This window comes from Rattus norvegicus, chromosome X (genome assembly GCF_036323735.1).
Source record: "Rattus norvegicus strain BN/NHsdMcwi chromosome X, GRCr8, whole genome shotgun sequence".
NCBI classification, from domain to species: Eukaryota; Metazoa; Chordata; class Mammalia; order Rodentia; family Muridae; genus Rattus; species Rattus norvegicus.
Genome location: NC_086039.1, coordinates 69,894,786 through 69,914,301, shown reverse-complemented (window position 1 = coordinate 69,914,301; position 19,516 = coordinate 69,894,786). Strand labels below are relative to the sequence as shown.

At 48.9% G+C, this 19,516-nt stretch overlaps 1 protein-coding gene across 14 annotated transcripts in view; it reads right to left on the bottom strand.

Annotated features, from left to right (window-relative positions):
- Dlg3 (discs large MAGUK scaffold protein 3) overlaps positions 1 to 14,608 on the bottom strand; it is a 52,235-nt gene extending 37,627 nt beyond the window's left edge. For 2 of the 14 annotated variants that reach the window (XM_063280267.1, XM_006257083.5), the window contains exons 1-9: positions 13,598 to 14,562; positions 10,342 to 10,392; positions 9,821 to 9,945; positions 9,457 to 9,626; positions 9,036 to 9,172; positions 8,589 to 8,733; positions 7,782 to 7,941; positions 6,057 to 6,213; positions 5,500 to 5,602 (exon numbers count right to left, since the gene is read on the bottom strand). In XM_063280267.1, coding sequence (XP_063136337.1) covers positions 5,500 to 5,602; positions 6,057 to 6,213; positions 7,782 to 7,941; positions 8,589 to 8,733; positions 9,036 to 9,172; positions 9,457 to 9,626; positions 9,821 to 9,945; positions 10,342 to 10,392; positions 13,598 to 13,954 — 1,405 coding nt within the window. In that variant the 5' untranslated portion in view covers positions 13,955 to 14,562. Of the gene's footprint in view, positions 1 to 4,628; positions 4,848 to 5,499; positions 5,603 to 6,056; positions 6,214 to 7,092; positions 7,584 to 7,781; positions 7,942 to 8,588; positions 8,734 to 9,035; positions 9,173 to 9,456; positions 9,627 to 9,820; positions 9,946 to 10,341; positions 10,393 to 10,645; positions 10,700 to 13,597 lie in introns of those variants that run through there. The other 12 variants (XM_063280270.1, XM_063280271.1, XM_063280268.1 and 9 more) reach the window with 11 other exon arrangements.
- Positions 14,609 to 19,516: the final 4,908 nt, after the last annotated feature.

The window sequence follows — 19,516 nt, the reverse complement described above, 5'->3', positions numbered from 1 at the left end:
TGGACTTGCGGTTGCCTAGGGCTCAGAGGGATAAGAAGTTTTGGGGGTGATGGTTAAGCTATTAAACTCCATTCATGTGTAGCCTTGAATTAATTGTTGTCATAAAAATGAATGACAGGGTTGGGGTGTCACTCAGTGGCACAACTTCTGCTTAGCATACATAATGCCCCAGATACCATCCCCAGGACTCAAAAGGAATGACCCAACTCCAGTTGAAGAAATGAGAAATGCCTACTTACACCATTAATATTCTAAACCTGGTCACATTTGCTGTTCAATTGAGCAAAGCAACTCCCCGCTCCCCAACAAACCATTCCCTGTGGGAACTCACTTTGCTTCTGTAGGAGAGACTGCCACATGCTTCCAGAAATCTCTTCTCCACTACTACTTCTTTTGGCGCAGGACTGTAAGATCACCAGGACTGAAAAGCTGAAATATACAAGGTGTTCTTGCACACACCTTTAATCCCACCACCATTTGGGAAGGCAGAAGCAGAAGATCAGATCTGCCCATCAGCCTGATCTACACAGCCAGCTCCAGGCCAACCAGGTAATGAGACCTTATCTCAAAAACAGCAGCAAAAACACTCAAACAAAAACAAAGTCCAACCAGGCAGCGGTGGTGCACACCTTTAGTCCCAGCACCAGGAGGCAGAGGCAGGAGAATCTCTGTGAGTTAGCAACTAGCTTGGTTTACAGTAGAGGTCCAGGAAAGCCAGGATTACACAGGGAAACCCTCCCCCCTCCAAAAGCATGTAGAAGTCCAGAGATTAAATGGCATCCAACCCCTACTTGTACAGGGGAGATACATTAGGAAGCTAGTATCTTAATACCATCACTCTCCCAAAGCCTACCCCTCTCTTTGTCTACTAAATAGAGATAGAGAAAATCCCTGATTCTTCCCCTCACTAGAGCCCCAGGTCTTTCCACTAATTTGCCTCCCATGGCCAATTTATGTAAATGAAACCATGAAGTAATGTTTGGTTTCTTTTTGTTTGGGTTGTTTTAGTTTGGTTTTTAAGACAGGGTCTCACTATTTAGCCCTTGCAGTTCTGGAACTCACTATGTAAACTGAACTGGCCTGGGACCTCAAGATCTGTCTGCCTCTGGAGTGCTGGTGGGATTAAAGGTGTGCCTGGCTATTTTTTTTTTTCTTACTTAACGCTTTCAAGGTTCAGCCATGTTGTGACAACCAGTTCTTTATTCTGTTTTAAGGTAGAACACAAACTTGGGTGTAAATTAGAGTGTATTTTGTTTACCCATTCTAGGCTCGATGGACATTTAGGTTCTTTCCGCCTTTTCACTCTGAGGATTCCTCTTCGTCCTTGCCTTAGCCTTGCTTTAGGAATGCAGTAGGAGTTTCAAAACTCTCTGCCTTGATGCAGTTTAATCTCTGCCCTCATGAGAGATCATATTGATAGGGTAGCAATGTTTACATTCTTCATTCCTAAATATGGGGAAATGTTGTAAAAAAAAAATAACCCTTTGGAACTCTCATGGTATCAGCCCTGACCCAGGACTCTTCCAGGGCTTATGTGAAGGGTTTCTGTAGTGAGCCCATCAGGCACCTTAAAATGGAAAAAGTATTCTCTCACTACCTTGGGTGGATTTACATTCCAGTAAAAAACAAAAACAAAAACAAATAAAAGACAAAAAAACCAAAAACAAAACTTCCCAAAGGATCAGCCCCCAGTTGGGCTACTTTAAATGATCCATTTCTGGCTCAATCTTAAAACAAAGGGTCTCTCCACAAAAACACGAGGTCAGTTTCTAAGCAGTTTCTAAGCAGAGGCTGAAGCAGAGTAAGTAGGGGGAAAGTGTAGGAGAGCTCAACATGTTGTAATGCCAAGTCCATCCTTCCCTCGATCTGCAGTTCCACAGGCCAGTGAGAAATAATACCCATTTTAAAACAGTTTGGAAGAAAGCCTCTGCGTCGTGCCAGTTGTTTAAATTTTCTATTTTAATGAGACTTTTAGCTAACAGGTAGGATTTGGGTATCCACAACAGTTTGGAGCAATCAGAACTGAAACTATTAAATATCTTTCACCGTGATATCTTGTCATTTAGCACTTCTATGTAATATTTCCAAAACTTCATCGTGAAAACACTTTGGGAAGCATCCATGCTAGGCACAATATAAAGCTCAAGTAGAAAGAGCCAGTTCCTATATCTCATTAATCCACACGAAGCAAGCCACATATACTAAAAGAAAAGCCTTGTTAGGATCTTTTCTAAGTTGCCACGCAGCCCCCTGCATGCTCAAGGGAGATACGCTAGAAAGCAGCTGCCTTAAGCCTATCACCTTCCCAATGCCTGTCCCTCTTTATGTATTCCAAGGAGATGTCGGATCATGAAAATGTTCTAAATTTATCTGTGGCAACACAGGCACTACTCTGTGTCACTGAACTATAGACCTACATGTGGGAAGTGAATGCTATTATGACTTATATCTCATTTAAAACATTTTAGAAGGCAGAAAAAAGTTCTTATCCTGACTGTTCTAATTAGTCAAAGCTATTTTTAAGCTCTCCTGCTAAATATGATGTAGTCAAAGGGTGCACTGGAACGGTGTGCCTCTGCAGTCTCCTTCCATCGGCTGCTTTCCCTCATTCCCCCCCCCCAGCCCCCTATCTGTTCTTTCTCCAATCCCCTCCTGGTTATTCTTCCACTCTGAACTGGTCTTAGGTCTCAGCTGTTATAACCACCGTATGTGCCCCCTTGTGGACCTCAAAATTAAATGCTTTTCGGATGGATCCTCAACAACTTTCCCTGTGTGACCTCAGGCCAGTAGAGTCCTAGCTGTCCGGTGGTTGTTCCAGTCCGCACAGCAGAGTGTGATCGGAGCCCTCCAGGGCTCACAGTCCATGTGAAAATCCAAACAACGAACGGTGGCTTAGCCAACAACACGCGAAGACTCTGCCACTTTTGCCAACAGACGAACGTATTTGGATTATTCAGCCTTGCAAGTAGGCACCGTGATGCAATCCTCCAAAGAGCCATATTTAATGTATTTTTAAAATGATCACCGTGTAATACTTACTCTTAAATACAAGGATTTAAGAAAAGTATGGATTCAATATAGAAAGTTTGATGGCCTATCCAGATCAGCACCTAAAGGTCCATCCATTTTCAAATGAAGAAAACCCTTTGCTTACTAGGGCTCTGTTGGATTGAGGAAACCAAAGAAAAAATAAGATTGGGGAGGCATTGCTTAGCAGTGCTTCTCCTAATTCCTGAAAGGAAGGCCTTTGGGCAGCATATGGTAGGAAAAAAACGCCTGACCCATGACAGCATCTTAGTCTACGTCATAAACTCGAAAACTACCCTGAGAGAGCACCACACACGGCAAGAATGACTTTAGCCACTCACAGTTTTTTATGCAGACCAACTGCATTCCCCAAACCAAAGTCATAGAAATATTTAGTCACCAGTTTTCCAGCATACTGCCACCAGGCAAATTCGCAGTATTGTTTCCATGTGCCCAGCATCAGTTTCTCTTACACACACACACACACACACACACACACACACACACACACACACACACACGGCAGGGTTGGGGGAAAGGTAGGCAGGCAGACAGGCAGGCAGGCAGGCAGGCAATGAGAAACCATTTCCTTTGCAGAATCGACTCAAATTGAGGGCAAAAAAAATTGATAAATATGAGTTGTTAAGAAAAATCCAATCGCAAACCCTCTCTTCAGAAGCAAACATCATAAGCCTGATTCATAAAAAACAATATCCCTAAGGAGCATTCCCTGTCAGGAAGCTGAACGCCAAACATGGAGAGAAATGATTCGAAGTGTCCATTTGCATCTCTCTTTCCAATTATCGCAGACCAACAAGCTCTCCTATTAGTTAACCTGCCTGCACTCACTCTTGTCTCCCATCAAGCCTGGTAGAAAGGGTGACAAGCCCTTTCTCCTAGGGCTTCGAGGGCACAGAATTAGCGTGGGGGAGGGGCGGGAAGGACAAAGGTGGTCGCTTTTGAGTCTCCTTAGCTTTGTCACAAGGATCCTAGCCTCTCCTGTTCTTCTTGCACAACTAGAGCACCTGCCAGCACCAGGTTCCTCCTCCATAGGGGTTTCAGGCCTGCAGGGCCTGAGTGTCCAAGGAACCCAGGCACTGCAGCCCTAAGGGGACAAAGGCCAGGATTACAAGAGGGAGGAGAGACGAAAGACGTCTGGTAAAGAATGAAAGCCTTGAGAAGACTGGGGACACAAGACTCCTAAACTAATTGCTGGAGCTCCTAGCGTTAGAGGGAGAAACGAACATCGGGGAAAGAGGAAGATTTAGAAAATTCCTCTAAGGGATTGAGGGCAGCTGGGGACGCAGCAGGAAGGAGACTGTGGGCTGCACTGAGGCTTTAGGACGAAAAGGGGCAACAGTTGATGGGTAAGAAGTGATGGCACGGAGGTGAAAGCCAGACAACGTTCAGTGGGCGAAGAGCCCCTCGCAGCGCAGTCGAAGAAGCCAAGGTGGCAGGCAAGGGGCCTCGGGGTGCACAGAGCAGGCTTTTCGGTTAGAGGGCAGAGATGGGGCGCAATGTTGGAAAAGAGGGTGAGAACAGAACAGTGGAGAGACTGGGAGGACTGCGAGGAGGCCTGGCCCCCGTCCATCCCACCTCACCTGGCGCCCAGTCGGAGTCCAGGTCTAGTGTCGAGAAAGCGCCAGCTCCGGCCGGTCCCTCTGTCCCGCGCGAGAGACCACGGACACAAAGCGGGGCGCGCGGGAGGAGGGGAGAAGGGGAGGAGGGGGAGGGGATAGAGGAGGAGACACCAGAGGCGCGAGGGGAGGAGGGGCGCCCGTCGCCCTCCGCCTGGGTCAGGGGGCGGGGCGTGCGGCTGGAGGCCGCGCTCGGCGCACCAATGGTTGTCCAGATGACTGGCAGGCTGGGACGCGCCTTCCTACAGTTCACCTCCTCACCTGGGCCTCCGCTGGCCCAGGCCAATCAAACACCTTTGTTTGCTTAACCGGCTCCGCCCACTCGCCTACTAGCTGAGAATACAAAGATCTCCATATGGGTGTGATTCTATTCCTGACCCCCCCCCCATCCCAAGGGCTTAGTATCCCCTTATTTTGATGAAGGGAAATAAGTGGGACCTCCAAGATCTAATCCATGGAGGTCTGATTTCTTACTCTTTGAAGTTCTTCTAACCGAGTTACTCTTTCCCAGGGCACATAATTCCCAATGACCACTTTGAGCCCTCATTCTCCCTCTGTTTGCCCTTAAATCTTTTGGTGGTGTTTCTTGAGGGCTGCTGCCCGCTACAGGCTTCCTGCAGTACTGCATTCCTCATCTGCAGGATCTTAGCACTGCCTTGATGGATGCTCCCAGAGCACCATAGCTACCACACTGTCTAGAGGGAAAAGGAAATAAGAGGGGACTACACTAGAATACCGCGGACCTGGTCAAATGGCTTTGTTACCTACGGTGAGATAAGCCAATGCTAAGTATAAGTTGAAACTCATCGTCTCTGCCCACCTTCCCTTCTCTTACCTTCAGGTCTATACTGGGCCACAATGGTGACTGATTGGCCAGCCCGTTTTAGAGCAGCCGCTGCCTGCTCATGGGTAGCATTCCTCAGGTTGACTCCATTTACCTGTCCAAAGAGAAGAGCTGTGAACTACCTCAAAGTCGAGAAAGAGAGAGAGAGAGAGAGAGAGAGAGAGAGAGAGAGAGAGACCCCCTCCTTGTAACAGTTATAAAGTGGATGTACATCCTATCTTTCAGCCTATTTGGATTGGTTTTCCACAAATTCCATCCTGCCCCCACAAATTAGGCCTAAAAGATACAATACCTCTGGTGTAATGATTATTTCTGTGGAAGTCAAATGCCAATCAAATTTAAGATCTAGAGACATTCATTTCTTCCCCAAGCATTAGTCTAGTCTTGTGCCTTTTTGCTAATTAAAGATATTTATAACAACAATTTACATTTTCTTCAGTTCTTAGCCCTTCCCTCTCCCAAGAAACACTTCTTGGTGGACACAAGGACTCCCCTCCTCCCTTTTAGCCTGGCACAACACCCATCCTCCCACCTCGACTTTGTCTCACCGATAAGATCCGGTCTCCCCTTCGCAACTCCCCACTTAGGTCTGCTGGGCCTCCTGCCAGGATGAATGAAACAAAAATGCCCTCTCCATCCTCTCCTCCTACAATGTTGAAGCCCAGGCCTGTAGAACCTTTGTGCAGGATGATCTTGCGGGGCTCTCTGGAGAGAAAGGAAGAAAGATATGACAAGGGAGGTCAGGACAAAGGATGACAGGAACTGTTGATTCACAAGATCCATACTTGCTGTAGGACGTAAAGACTTGAGCTTCTCTATGTGATGCCGTGTGCTTCCCTTTGTCTCTTGAAACCTGCTTGGCTGCTCTTTTATGCCAGGTGCCAAGTTTCAGTTCCTTGTACCTCCTTCCTAAAGTCTCCTAGACAATTTCCCAATGGGCATTCCTCAGCCCTCTCGGGTCCACAAAACTTCCTCCAGAACTCTAGAGCCCAAATTTCGCAGCTCACTCACTTATTTTCTTCCCTGAGTCTTCCTTTCTAGTAAGCTCTGTGAACAGCCCTGGAGTGAAAAAGAAACCTGTTAAGGTCGATGGAGTCACCCTGGGTTGATCTCCCTAACCATCCAAAAGATACTTTCATTACATCCACTGCTGGGAAGTTTTGAAATTCCACCTGTCAACTATATGACCCTTTCTACCTTCCCCCAACATGGCAGCCACCACTGACCAATGACCAATGGTGTGGAAGGAATAGATGAGGAAATCCCACGTCCCAAAATGGGTTAAACTGAAAAGAGAAGTATATATATATATATTATATATATGTATATATAATATATATATATATATATATTCATTCTAACTAAAAGTAGTCATATCCAAGGACCTTCTAAGTGGTCACAGTGCCACTAGATGAGCAGAATTATCTATTCATAGCTATCCATACAACTTGCCCGACTCCACAGCACACCGTCCCATCCTGCCATCTTCATTTGTTACAAGCATCTTTCCTGAAAGGAAGCCCAGGTCTCAAGTGAACCTCTTCCTTTTTTGCAGTTTTGAGACTTGGGTTCGATGCTCCCTACCTGGCTTCCCCTCCAGGCCGCAGGGAGCGGAGCGGCCAGGCCCACCTCTGCGAAGCCCTCCTCCAGGCTGAAGCCGAGGCCGAGCCCAAACCCAGGGCCAAACTTGAGCCTGAGAACTTGCGAGCCCTCTCCATGGCTCCTCTGGTTCTCCCCGGGTCAATCTACCCTTCTGTCTCCACCGCAGCTAGCCCAGCAGCCACCTAAGCCCCACCCTACAAACCTGTCCCCCTGCAACCCCGGCCGGCCTGACCAGTTCAACGGCCCCGGCCCGCCGCCACCACCACGGGGCGGAACCCTTCCTCCCGCGGTCCCGGGCTGGCCTGGCGGCCTCTCTGACTCCGGCCAACCCCGTCAGCTAAAAGGCCTCCTTCAGCGACTATGGATGGCTGCCGAAGCAAGGATTGCTACTATCGCAGGGCGGCAAACTCCCCGTTGCCCCCACTTCCTCGGCCCCATAAACGCTTCACCCCACCCCGGATCTGCATTTTCCGATCTGGGCCACTCGCTTAGCACTCCCCCTGATGGCAGTAGCCGTTCTTGCAACCACCTCTGTTTCCCTCTAAAGTCTGAAGGCCTCAAAGAGAAGGGCCCCAGATCTTACTGTTGGGAATGATGAGGGCCTTGCCCCTTTTGCCATACAAGAAGGCCTGTCACCCCCTCTAGGTCGAAAGAACAGGGGAGTGTCTTACCTGGTAAAGTCTTCCTCAGCCAGCATGTGTCTGGGAATGGGAGAGTAACGAGTAGGGGGCACCTGAGGAGGAGCAGGGTAGGTGACCTTGCTCTCCACTGCCCCAAGATAACCCAGGCTGGAATTATGGCTTATATGATTGTCAGCCAAGGCAGTGAAAGCTGAAGTGGAAAGAGAGAGAGAGGAGTCCAGAGATGTCCCACTATGGAATTTTCCCCAACCCTCTCTAAGGATTTTTCCTCACATCCTACCTCAGGTGCAAAAAGGACCAAGGAATGCTGATTTCCTAGCCCACTGCTCTCTGATTTACCCACTACCCACCCTCACCCCAGGGTTCTTCCTCCCCTGTCTTTTTCTAACCCCTGAGCTTATTCCTGAGAGTCTTAGAAAGAGCTGAAATCAAGACAGTCTACAAAGAAAGGCATGACTAGAGGCGTGACTAATAATAATCCCTTACATCTCTGTAGCCTAATAGTTTTCCAAGGGCTTTCTCATCCATGATCTCATTTGATCCTTACACCAGTCCTATGACGAAGGCCACACACACACACACATACACACACACACACACACACACACACACACACACACACACACACACACACACACACCATACATCATTAGCTTCTTTGGGCTAAAGAGGAAACTAAAGTTGTGAAAAGGGCTTGCCCAAGGGTACCCAACTCGCAAGCACAAGGCTGGGACCTGAACTCAGTTATGACAATACCATCTGTACTAGTTCTTTCTGAACCAAGGGCACAGACACCGTCTCTGCTGAAACCAAGGCTAAAGACCAATGGGTACGTACTGCTGGCATAGTCGGGGGGAGCATACATGTCGTTGAGGTGGAGACTGCCTGGCTTGGCCACCTTCAGATAGACCATGTCTGATGTGTTCTTGAGTGAGGCCACAGCTTCCTCATGCCTCACATCCTGCAGATTGGTGTTGTTCACCTAGAAGAGGAGACACCCTAGGGTGGGTCTTAGAAGGGAAAACTTCTGCAGGACACTCAAAGGAGTGTTCTTTCAGTATACTAACAGGTCTAAGTAGGGTAGGGTTAAATGGATAGAAGGGTGGCTGGCCCTACCATGGAAAAATCTAGGGCCTTGTTAGCTGAGTAAACAGAACTCAGGTGATATTCCTGAAATTTGCCAAAATGCCTCATCTTCTACTGAGGTTTAGATGGAATGAGAGGGGTGCCAGAGCTGTTCCTCCCTACTCTACTGTTTGGGCATCCCCTCAAAGGCTCTCTCACCGCAAGAAGCCGGTCCCCAATCTGTAGGCGTCCATCTTTCTGAGCAGCTCCTCCTTCAATGATCTTGGTGATATAGATGCTGTTGTCTCCTGGGATGTGCTGGTTACCAATGCCCCCAGCAATGCTGAAACCCAGGCCTAGATGGCAGCCGACAGGAAGTGGGAGAGAGCCACGAGGAGAAGTTAGCATTTTTCATTCATTTCAAAGCCAATTCCCTCTGTCGCCTCCAAAAGCTCCTTTCCCACCAGTCAAACACCAGCCTATCATCCCAAGGTCAGGAAGGATTGCGCCTAAGGTCAAGAAAGAAGGCCATGATCTGGACTGGAGTAATCATGCCAGTCCCTTCCATTCACCTATAGGGCAGCCATGAACTAAGGGCTTGGGGTGGGTTGCTAGAGCATAGGAACCAAGAGGGCCGCACCTTTTGGCCCTTTGAGCAGGTTGACCTCCATGATAGTCTCAGGTGGGGGCTGTCGCCTCCGCACCACCAACCGCACCACAGGGCCTGCCTCCTTCAGTGCCTCCACGGCCCGGCTGTGCACCACCTCGGACACGTCCACCTCATTCACCCGTAGCACACAGTCATTCACCCTGTGGGGAAAGCCCAAGAGGCATGACACTGTGCAGCCGCCCCTCCATCATCTCTCCTGTATCCTCCCTCTCCTTGTCTCTCCCTTCCTCCTTTCCCTCTCCTTCTCCGATATAATGGAAGGGTCATCCTGCCCTTATTCTCTCATCTCCATCCTGTCCCTTCCACCCACAGCCCTGCTTCCAGGCCATCTCACCCCAGCCTCCCATCCATGGCAGCTGCTCCACCAGGAATGATCTTGGTAATAAAGATGCCAGGGTCATCAGGGACATGAGGGTTGTCGATGCCACCTGCGATACTGAAGCCCAGGCCAGAGTTGCCCTGAGAAGGGGGTGGAAGGGCACAGTCATTTCATTCTGAGAGCACAAAGGAGGGTGCTTGGCTCTCCATCTCCCTCCGTATCCCAGAGTAGGTTCTCCAGGTCCCATGGTGAGGATGGGACACATTCATCAGAAAGCGAGCAGTTTCTTAGTCTTTCTTGACCATTTTGGTGGGGAGGCTTCAGCAAACCAACCCCCACCCCAAGTTTCCAGGCCTCAGTCAACAAAATCACTATTTGTGAGTTGGTTGATGGCTGCAGTGATGTGGCTTCTGAGGGCCCTGCTTCTTCATACTCTCAATATGGGTTCCCCTGTGAGTCTTAAAATGCTACTCAGGGCCCTCCCCTCTCCTGAATGTAACCTTTGCCTCCCATTTCCCAGTCTCTGGAAAACTTACCCGCTCCAGGACTATCTCCTCATACTTGAACATGCCATCACTGCCATTCACCTAAAAGGCAGAAGCACTTCCTTCAGTGTCTCCTGCCCTCCCAGCCATCTGCCCTCTAGTCAGTTTGCTTCCTTCCCCGCTCCCACAAAGATCCCAAGCACACCACAAGGCATCTCTAGACCACAGATGGGGACAGGCTGACCCCAAGCGAGCACACCCCTCCCCTTGTGTCCAACCATTATCAGTCCAAAACCAGCTGCCTGTTTAGCCCAGATCAATTGTCTGAGACTGAGCCAACCAGTGGTGCACTCACCGATAGGCTGGGCTCCAGAGCCTCGGGGTTCACTAGGAGGGGTGCAGGGCTGGCCTAAGGGGGATGGCAGAGATGGAGCATGGTGGGCAAGCCATGCCACACCCAACATCCATAGGAAGCCTGGCGAGGGAACCTCTCTGTTTCTGAACAACAGCTCCCCCTGACTTTGGGATCATAGACTCCCACAATGTCAGATATGGAAAGACAATAGACACCACTTTCACATGACAGTTGGGGACACTAAGGCCCAGAGTGGTTGTGGGGTGTGCCTAAGGGCACACTGGGAGTTAGGATATAGAACTTGCATCTCCAGGTACACTTTGGGTTAGTGGAAGCGTCAAGGCCATTGGTAATTTGGCTGATCATCCCTTCCCCATGTTATTTTCATCATAGTTTTTCCCTGGAAGCCCTATTTTTATACTTCCTTCAAAGGTTCCAGAAATCCAAGTTCTCAAATGGACAGGAGTTAGAATCCTAATCCATTTTTTTCCCAAAGTAACTTTTGATTTGAACCCTTTCTGTGTTCCAAAAGAAAGGGTCAGGGTGGGAACTGACCAGGAGTCTGAGGACAAATCAAGGTAGGACAGGACTGGGGTAGACAAAATTCCCCATGACAGAGAACCTGATGACCCATAGACAGTAGAAGCAGAATTTGTGATCTTTAGCACACAGTAGCCATGGGAATACAGGCCAGTGAGGGGTTCAAAAAAACACAGGTTGTTTTCAGCAACAAATAGACATTGCCTTCCAGACAGGACATACTTGTGGCCATTGTTCAAGTGGAAATTTGATTCTTCACAGACATGTACACCTGCTCCCTCCTTCCCATAATCATTTTCAAGACTGAAGGAACCTCCTTGTCTCTCTCACCAGGTGTCCCAGCACTGGTCCAAATTCCTCTGGCTGTGTTATACCTTTCTTAAGTTTTGGCCCCAGAAGAGAGCAGCTGGAAACCCAGGGTGAAGGCTCTTCTAACACATTCTGCTCTGCTTCCCCCTTCCCACCTTCATTCTCTGCGGCACTGGCTTCAAGAGTGCTGACTAGCCATGCCTCCCCTATCTCCTCCTTTATGTTCTGTGGTCTTAAGGAGGCAGTGAGTAGGACTTCAGCTGCAGCCTCACCCTGGTCCCAGGAGAAAAATCATTGGTTCTTCAGAGACCCCCAAACCAATACAGCCAACTGAAGTATAATACAACCAATTCAGAGCAAAAAAGAGCCCATGCAGCTCTTTCATGTACCTAGGGTACCATGGGTGCTCCACATGTGACAAGCCGTGCTTCAAGCTTAGTTTGGGTGGTACCTAGAGGTTCCAGCTCCCAGTAATCCACCTTCTAGCTCTAGTCCCACTTCCACTCAGGGACCTTGCCTCTAGGGTCAGGAGCCATCCAAAGATCAGCCTGGGTAAAGATAGGGTACCCAACGGGCCCAGCCCTGGAATTAGCACCTATTTCCCACTGGGCAGGCCAAGTATGAGAGTGTGTTTGTAAGGGAGGGGCAAAAAAGAGGAGACTCACTGGAGAGGGCAAGGAACCAAGACTAGGGACATAGGAAGAGGTATAGACAAACAGACATTCAGAAAGGAGGATTCCTATGTCCAAGAATCCCCCTCTTTTGCTTCTAGGTAAAAAGCACATCCTATTCTCTGAAGAGGACAGGGGTGGCCAGAATGGTCACCAGCTTGGGGCAGTCAGCACCAGCCACAGAGAGCAAAGCCTCTCCTCCTCTCTTTCCACCCTGGGGGCTGCAGAACTGAAGAACTAGACAGGCCCTCCGCCATGCGTGCCAGAGACCTGGCTCTGCTGGCCCAGCCTCCATTTTGCTGCTTCTCCCACAGACGCTCCTTCCATTTTCTAAGCTGGCAGTTCAGGCTGGGAGTGGAAGCCGGAGTTGTGCCCAGCACCCAGGGGCTCCCAAGCTGTGCCAAATCAGAGCTGGGAAGCTAAGCTCTCTCACATCTGTGTGTACCTATAAGGGCCATGCCCTACTCAGGGCAGACCCTGCATGAGGGCAGCTACCCTTTGCCTAGTTCCAGGCAATATGCCTGCTTTGGAGCAAGAAGGCTTGTTTAACACCCCCTACCCCCCCCCCCCGCAACACACACACTTCAGAACAGCCTGGACAAAAGAGTCTGTCCTTCTCAGCAGCCTCTCAGCCTTGCTTGGGACGTGTCTTGCCCCCCCCCCACCTTTGCCTGTCAAGCGCTTCTCATCAGGGACAACACACACACACACACACACACACACACACACACACGTGTACACTCTTGCAGCCACATGCTCACACACATATACATGGAGACACCCTCAGGCAAACACAGCTATCCCTGCAGCCTCATCTACAGAGACACCTCCACATTCAGAGACATCCTCACATATCCATGTGCACGTTCACACACAAAGGGACTGCGATGGAGAGGGACTCATGGTATGGAGAGATGAAGCTTGGCCATCTGGGCACATGGGCTCTGCTACATACATTCACACAAGCTCCATTGCTTTATTCCACACACCCCAACATACATACAAACACATATGTCCCCCCCACGCAGAGCACCATGCCCCCTCCTCCCCTCCTATGGAGACACACACCACATACAACCCCCGCAGAACCTCCCGCCCCCTGCCAGACACAGAGACACTGCCACCCCCCGCCCTGCACTGAGACAAACCCAAATCCCCCACACTAGAAAATGTGCCCCTCCGCCATACCATCACCCCCTGATACAAACAGCTCCTCCCAATCCCCTCCAAATGGAGACCCCCTAAACAGACACACATAGAAGAAACATGTATTTTCAATAGTCTCTCTTTGGTCAGCTGCAGTGCTAAGGCTCAGATCCATAGACTTGGAACCCCAGCAACCTCTATTGCTCCCCAGACTTCCTAGACCCCAATTCCTAGTCCTTTGGGTTGTCCCACCAGCCTCCCCTCCTCCTCATCCGCCGGTCCTTACCTGCTCATACCAGTCCCGATTGGTACAGGTGCACTCGGGCCACCAGCTGGGGCCACTGCCGTTGAGTTTTGGGGTGTTCTTGCCGGGTACTGGCTTAGGGGGCACTGGCCCCACATCTCGGCCTGTGGGGATGAGCTTGGCCTTGGTGCGAGGGGTGGGGGTAGCCCCTGCCTGTGAAGGCAGGGTCTGCGAGCTGTAGCCTCCATAACCGGAGCTGGCCCCATTGCCCCCACTTGGCCCATAGGGGTCCGGCACCTGCCAGTCCCCATAGCCAGGAGGCTCGAGGCGCCGCAGGGCGGCCAGGCGGGTCACCTCATAGCACTCGGGGCACTTACAGCAGTGCTGGTGCTTGTGCATGGCACTGCCCCCCGCGGCTCGGACCCCCCAGCCCACGCCAGTTTCCACGCCGCCGCCGCCGCTGGGCTCCCTAGCACACTCGCACTGCTCAGACCAAGAAGGGGGGGGCACCCGTGGGGGTGCCCGGGCGGAGCGGGGCCTGGGGCCCGGCGGGCGTCCCGGGGCCTCTGCCCCCACGCTGCCCCGCACCCATGGCTCCCCCTCCAGCACTGGCGGCTCCGTGTCGCCCGTTGTGGCTTCTGGGCCGAGGCCCAGCGGCAAAGAAGAATCGGGCTCCCAGGCAAGGGTTAGGTGCGGCGAGAACCTCTTCTGCTCAGGTCCCCAGGATGGATCTGAGTGGAGTCAAGAGCATCTCTCCCTGGCTCCCTTCTCAATTGATTCCAGCCAATCAGAACGCAGAGTCAGGCAGCGGCAGCGGCAGCAGCAGGAATGCTAAACAGCGGCTCCTTAAAGAAACAGAAGCAGAGGCGCCCCCCGGCTCAGACACATCTCCCCTGTTCTCTGGGGTTACTGGCGATCCTAGTATAGGTTGCTGAGATTTGGGCCATTAGAAAGCTGAAGAGGATGATCCTGCGATCCTGTGTCCTTGTGTTGTCAATTTCAGGCTGTCCTCTGGCCACTCCACCCCGCCCCGCTTGCAAGAGGGAGTTGCAGTGAGATGCTCAATGGGTCCCTAAGCTTGCTCTAAGCTAGGGCCACCAGAAGTAAAGGCAGCAACAGAACCGACCAAAGGGGCATCTGGGCAGGGTGCGAGAAGTGCTGCCTCCTGCAGGGGACCAAGGAAAAGGACAGCATCCAGGTCTGTGAGCGGCTCTTGATCAGGACCTTTGTTCTCTCATTCCCTAGGCCCTGACAGAAATGACTATCTTTCACAGTCGACCTTTCTTACATCACCAGCGAGAGACTTAACCTCAGAAGCGGCAATAGGAGAAAACTACTTACGCCTGCCTCTGACACTTCTGCCTCCACTCCATGGTTATGTTAGGGAAAAGAGACTTGAAATGTTAAGAAGAAAGGGAGTTCAGGTACAAGGAAGTGGTAAGAAAAGATCTGAAGTGAAAGAAGCCAATTCTGTGGGTCTGGTAAAGCACCCAAGAATACCTATTGAAGGAGGTCTGCTTAGCTTCCCCTGGCTCTCGCTGTTGGAAGGGAGGGCAAAGATAATCATAAGAATCTTTTTTTTTTTTTTTTTGGAGACAGAGTGATCATCCTGCCTCAACAACTTGAATGGTGGTATTACAAATGTCACCCAGGCTAGCTTTTTGTGGCTATCCTTGTTTTATCTTTAGCAGACCATGACTGAATCATTACGAAGTCTGAAGTGCAAACAAAAATGTCTGTCAAGGCAGGATTAAAGGTACCTCCATTCTACCAACAACAACTGGAAGCTCAGTGCTGCTAACACAGCTAGGTAGCATAACCGAAAGACGAAAGTTCTTGCCAATTGACTCAAATCCATGCTCCCAGTTCTCCTGCAAATTTCAGGTCTCCATTTAATCTTACAAACATTTATTGAGCACTTAACCTGTGTAAGGCCATTACATGGGTGTTGTGAATAGAGACTTAGGCTTAATTCCACAGATGTTCATGCGAAACACTGTTCTAGACTGTAGTAATAGAACAGTAAGACACAACAAACAGAACAAGTCCCTGACATTGGGGAGCGTACATCCTAACGAGAGGATGTAGACAAACGTGAGCGAGTGCAACGAAGAAAAGATAATCATAGAGTTAGGATAACTGGCCACGATTGTCAACTTAAGTAGAATTAGAATCACCTAGAAGATACACGCTGGGCATATCTGTGAGGGCATTTCCAGGGCAGATGAACGGACCCTCAATAGGAGTGGTATCTTCCAATGCATCGCCCAGATATAGAGAGATCTGAGTAAAAAGCCTATATCTGCTTTCACTTCCTGTTCAAAAATTATTTGTAGGCTTATTTCATTGTATGTGTGTTCTAGTGTTTTACCTGCATGGATGCATGTGTGCCATTTGCATGCAGTTCTGGCAGAGGCCAGCAGGGCGTGTCAGATCCCCTGATGCCGGAAGTTACGCATAGTTGTCCACCAGAACCAAACTTGGGTCCTCTGCAAGAACTACACGTGCTCTTAGCCACTGGGCCATCTCTTCATTCCCTCTTCTTTTCCTCTGAGGGCACCTATCACTGCTGTTGACATTGTTGGCTGCCACCAAGCTCCATGTCCTTCAGTCATCCAAGGGAACTTAACACCAGTGACTTTTCAGGGATCCTCCAGGCTTTTGGCACTACTGAAACATCTTTTTTTTGTTTTTTTGGACTGAGCAGTGATCGGGTTCTGTGCCTTGCCTGTGTACAGACAGCCATTGCTGGACTGCTAGTTTCCCTATCATGTAAGCCAATCCAATAAGCCCTCGTTATAATATGTATACAATCTATTGGTTCTATTCCTCTACAGGAACCTGTCTAATGCAGATTTTGGTACTACAAGTAGTTCTAGACAAAGAAGGATGAAGGCTTAGTGATTTTGGCACTAGATCCCTCATTTAATAGTATGGAGGGCACTGACTGACAATCCATGCTGTGAACTGTTTAAAGAAGTATGTGCGATAAATGCACTGGGCACTCCTGATTAACACGCTTAACTTGAGAGAGGCAGGGAACTGGGTGAGTTTGTACATAATACGTTTGAGTCTTTCTGGGAAACAGACAATATAGTGTTATGGGCTGCTTGCTTCTTGTATCTCTGGATAAAGTAGCAAAGGAAAAATATAAGTTCAGAGGGGCAGTTTCTCAGCTCCAAGTATGTATTAAAAATCTAAAGGCTGGAGGAGTGAAGGATACCACAAGGAAACCTACAGAATCAACCAACCTGGGCCCATAAGAGCTCACAGGGACTGAACTGACAACCTATGCAAGAAGCCTGTGTCGGACTGCACTAGACCCTCTGCACATGGGAAACAGTTGTGTAGTTCAGTCTTCATGTGGGACTCCTAACAGTGGGAGGGGGCTGTCTCTGACACAGTTGCCTGTCTTTGGGACCCTTTCCTCCTGCTGGGCTGCCCCATCTAGCCTTAATAGGAAAAGATGCACCTAGTCTTACTGCAACTTGATATGCCATGGCTAGTTGATATCCATGGGAGGCCTGCTCTTTTCTGAGGTGAAAGGGAGGCGTGGTTAGGGATAGGGAAGAGGGGAGGGGACTTGGAGCCCCCCCCCCAAAAAAAACCACTAAAGGCTCTACTTTGCCCTGAGAGTCCTCTCTTTGGCGTACATAGGGCTGAAGTTGCCAAAAACAAAACAGAAACACTCGCTATTAGTTTATCTGACTTACAACACAAGTTTAGGTCTGAGCCTCAAAAACTGTTTGCAGTTAAAGTGAGGACACTGACTGGTAAAGATTGGGGTCCTACAACTTTAAGATGGTGATGTGTAGGAGGACCCTAATGAGGCCAAAACACTGAGCCCTCAGATATTGAGTTTCTTTTTTTAATTATTGATTGATTTTTATGTGCATTGGTGTTTGGCCTGCATGTACGTCTGTATGAGGGAGGGTGTTGGGTCCCCTGGAACTGGAGTTACAGAGAGTTGTGAGCTGCCATGTGGATGCTGGGAATCGAACCAGGAAAAAACAACTAGTTCACTTAACCATTGAACCAACTCTCTAGCCCCGGGTTTCATGTTTTAAGATTTTCCTTTATTATTTTAAAGTGTGTGTGTGTGTGTGTGTGTGTGTGTGTGTGTGTGTGTGTGTGTGTACAAATGTAAATTCCGTGTCTGTGGAGGTCAGAAGACAATGTCAGATTCCCTGGTGTTGAAAGTCATTTAGGTTCTGGGATCTGAACTCCAGTGTTCTGGAAGAGCAGGACACAATCTATTGAGCTATTTCTCTAGCCCCAAATCTGTTGAGTTTATTTTACCTAAGAAAGCAGTCTCCTACCGTAGTTAGTGGTAGGTATAACTCTACCGTATTCCCTGAAATATTGGCCTCTCTGTTCTTAGCCAAGGGAAATAATCCTGCAATATCTATAAAACCCGCAATTACCTTTTCTGAAGGAAATGCCATGCAAGATAATGCTGATGTCCCTCAGAACACCTCCTTACCACCCATCTTTGGTCCTAAAACTAAGTTCTTAGAGGTGAGGAATACAGGTATGACCCCGAGGAGATGCACTATGTTCCAGAAGAACTGCTTGAATTTTCTAGTTCATACAAGTAGAAGTCTGGAGCATGTGTATGCTAATAGATATTAAGGGTATAGCATAGTGGTGGGCAGAACGCAAAAGCATTCCAGGCTGAATTTATTGATGTGGACTCATTGAACACACTCTTGGTTTAATGTTTCAGCTGCCACCGTCCACATGGAACAGTTCACAACCTCCTGCAACCCCAGCCCCAGGGATCCAACACCCTCTTCTGGCGTCTGCAGACACTGCATTCATATCTTCACATATCCACCCAGATACACTCAGACACACCCCCACCCCCCACACTGCACATAATAGTTTATTTGGTTGATATGAATTATGAGTCAAGAAATGACCTACTGTGAAGGAGCTGGATATGCCTGGTGTCTTTGGTTTAATATTGATGAAGGGAATCAATGGCTCCGTGTAACTGAAATATTGGTATCTACTCTAGCATGGGAAAGTAATATGCTAGACATGCCTTCCAATAATACTGTAAGAAGCAGATTTGGGAAAGAAGCACCAGGCTGCCTGAAGAGCTCTGTCATTGCTCTTTTCTGTAGAGCCATAGCCACTCAGCTGGATAACTTAAATGCGATGGGTATAAGGGTGCAAGAGTTACCAGGGCCGATTACCAAAGGCAAGGAGGATACTGGCCATAACAGACAGTAGAAGCAAAGGAATGGTCATGATGGTCTGTCTCTCTTGTGTAGAGCTATGATGCTGAATGATGGTGTTCTGAGACATGAAATATACAGGAAGTCTACTAAGTTCTCTTTAATCCATATATGAAATGTATTTCCAGAGCAAGTAAACAAAAGCTTATCTTGAATCATAGCCACAAAGAATCGTGGCTCCTCAACCCATTTCCAGAGTTTATACAATTTATAGACCTATGAAATAAATAAATACCAGGTCCTTTCGAGGAAGGACCCTACTATACAACCAGTTTTTTAAGTTTGCAGTTGTTTTAAGACAGGGTTTATCTGTGTAGTGCTGGCTGTCCTGGAACTCAGTCTGTAGACCAGCCTGGCCTTGAACTCACAGAGATCTGCCTATCTCTGCCTCCTGGGTGCTGGGATTAAAGGCCTGTGCCACTGCTGCCCAGCCTTTTTTTTTAACTATTAATCTTTCCTCAATCTCTCCTAAAATGAATCTACACTCTTTTGCCATGGTAACTATGTGTCAAGAAAAAGGAAATAATCAGATGTTTTAGTATCTACATTTGCTCTGAATTGACATCAATTCCAGGAGATCTGAAATAGCATTGAGAGCAAGGCACTTCAGTCAAAGGAGGGACTTAAGAAGATAAGGTAACCAATGGAATCTTAGCAGTCTGATTCACAGTAGATTAAAAGTGCCTCTGAAGTGTAGTTACTTTCCGAGTCTCAGAAT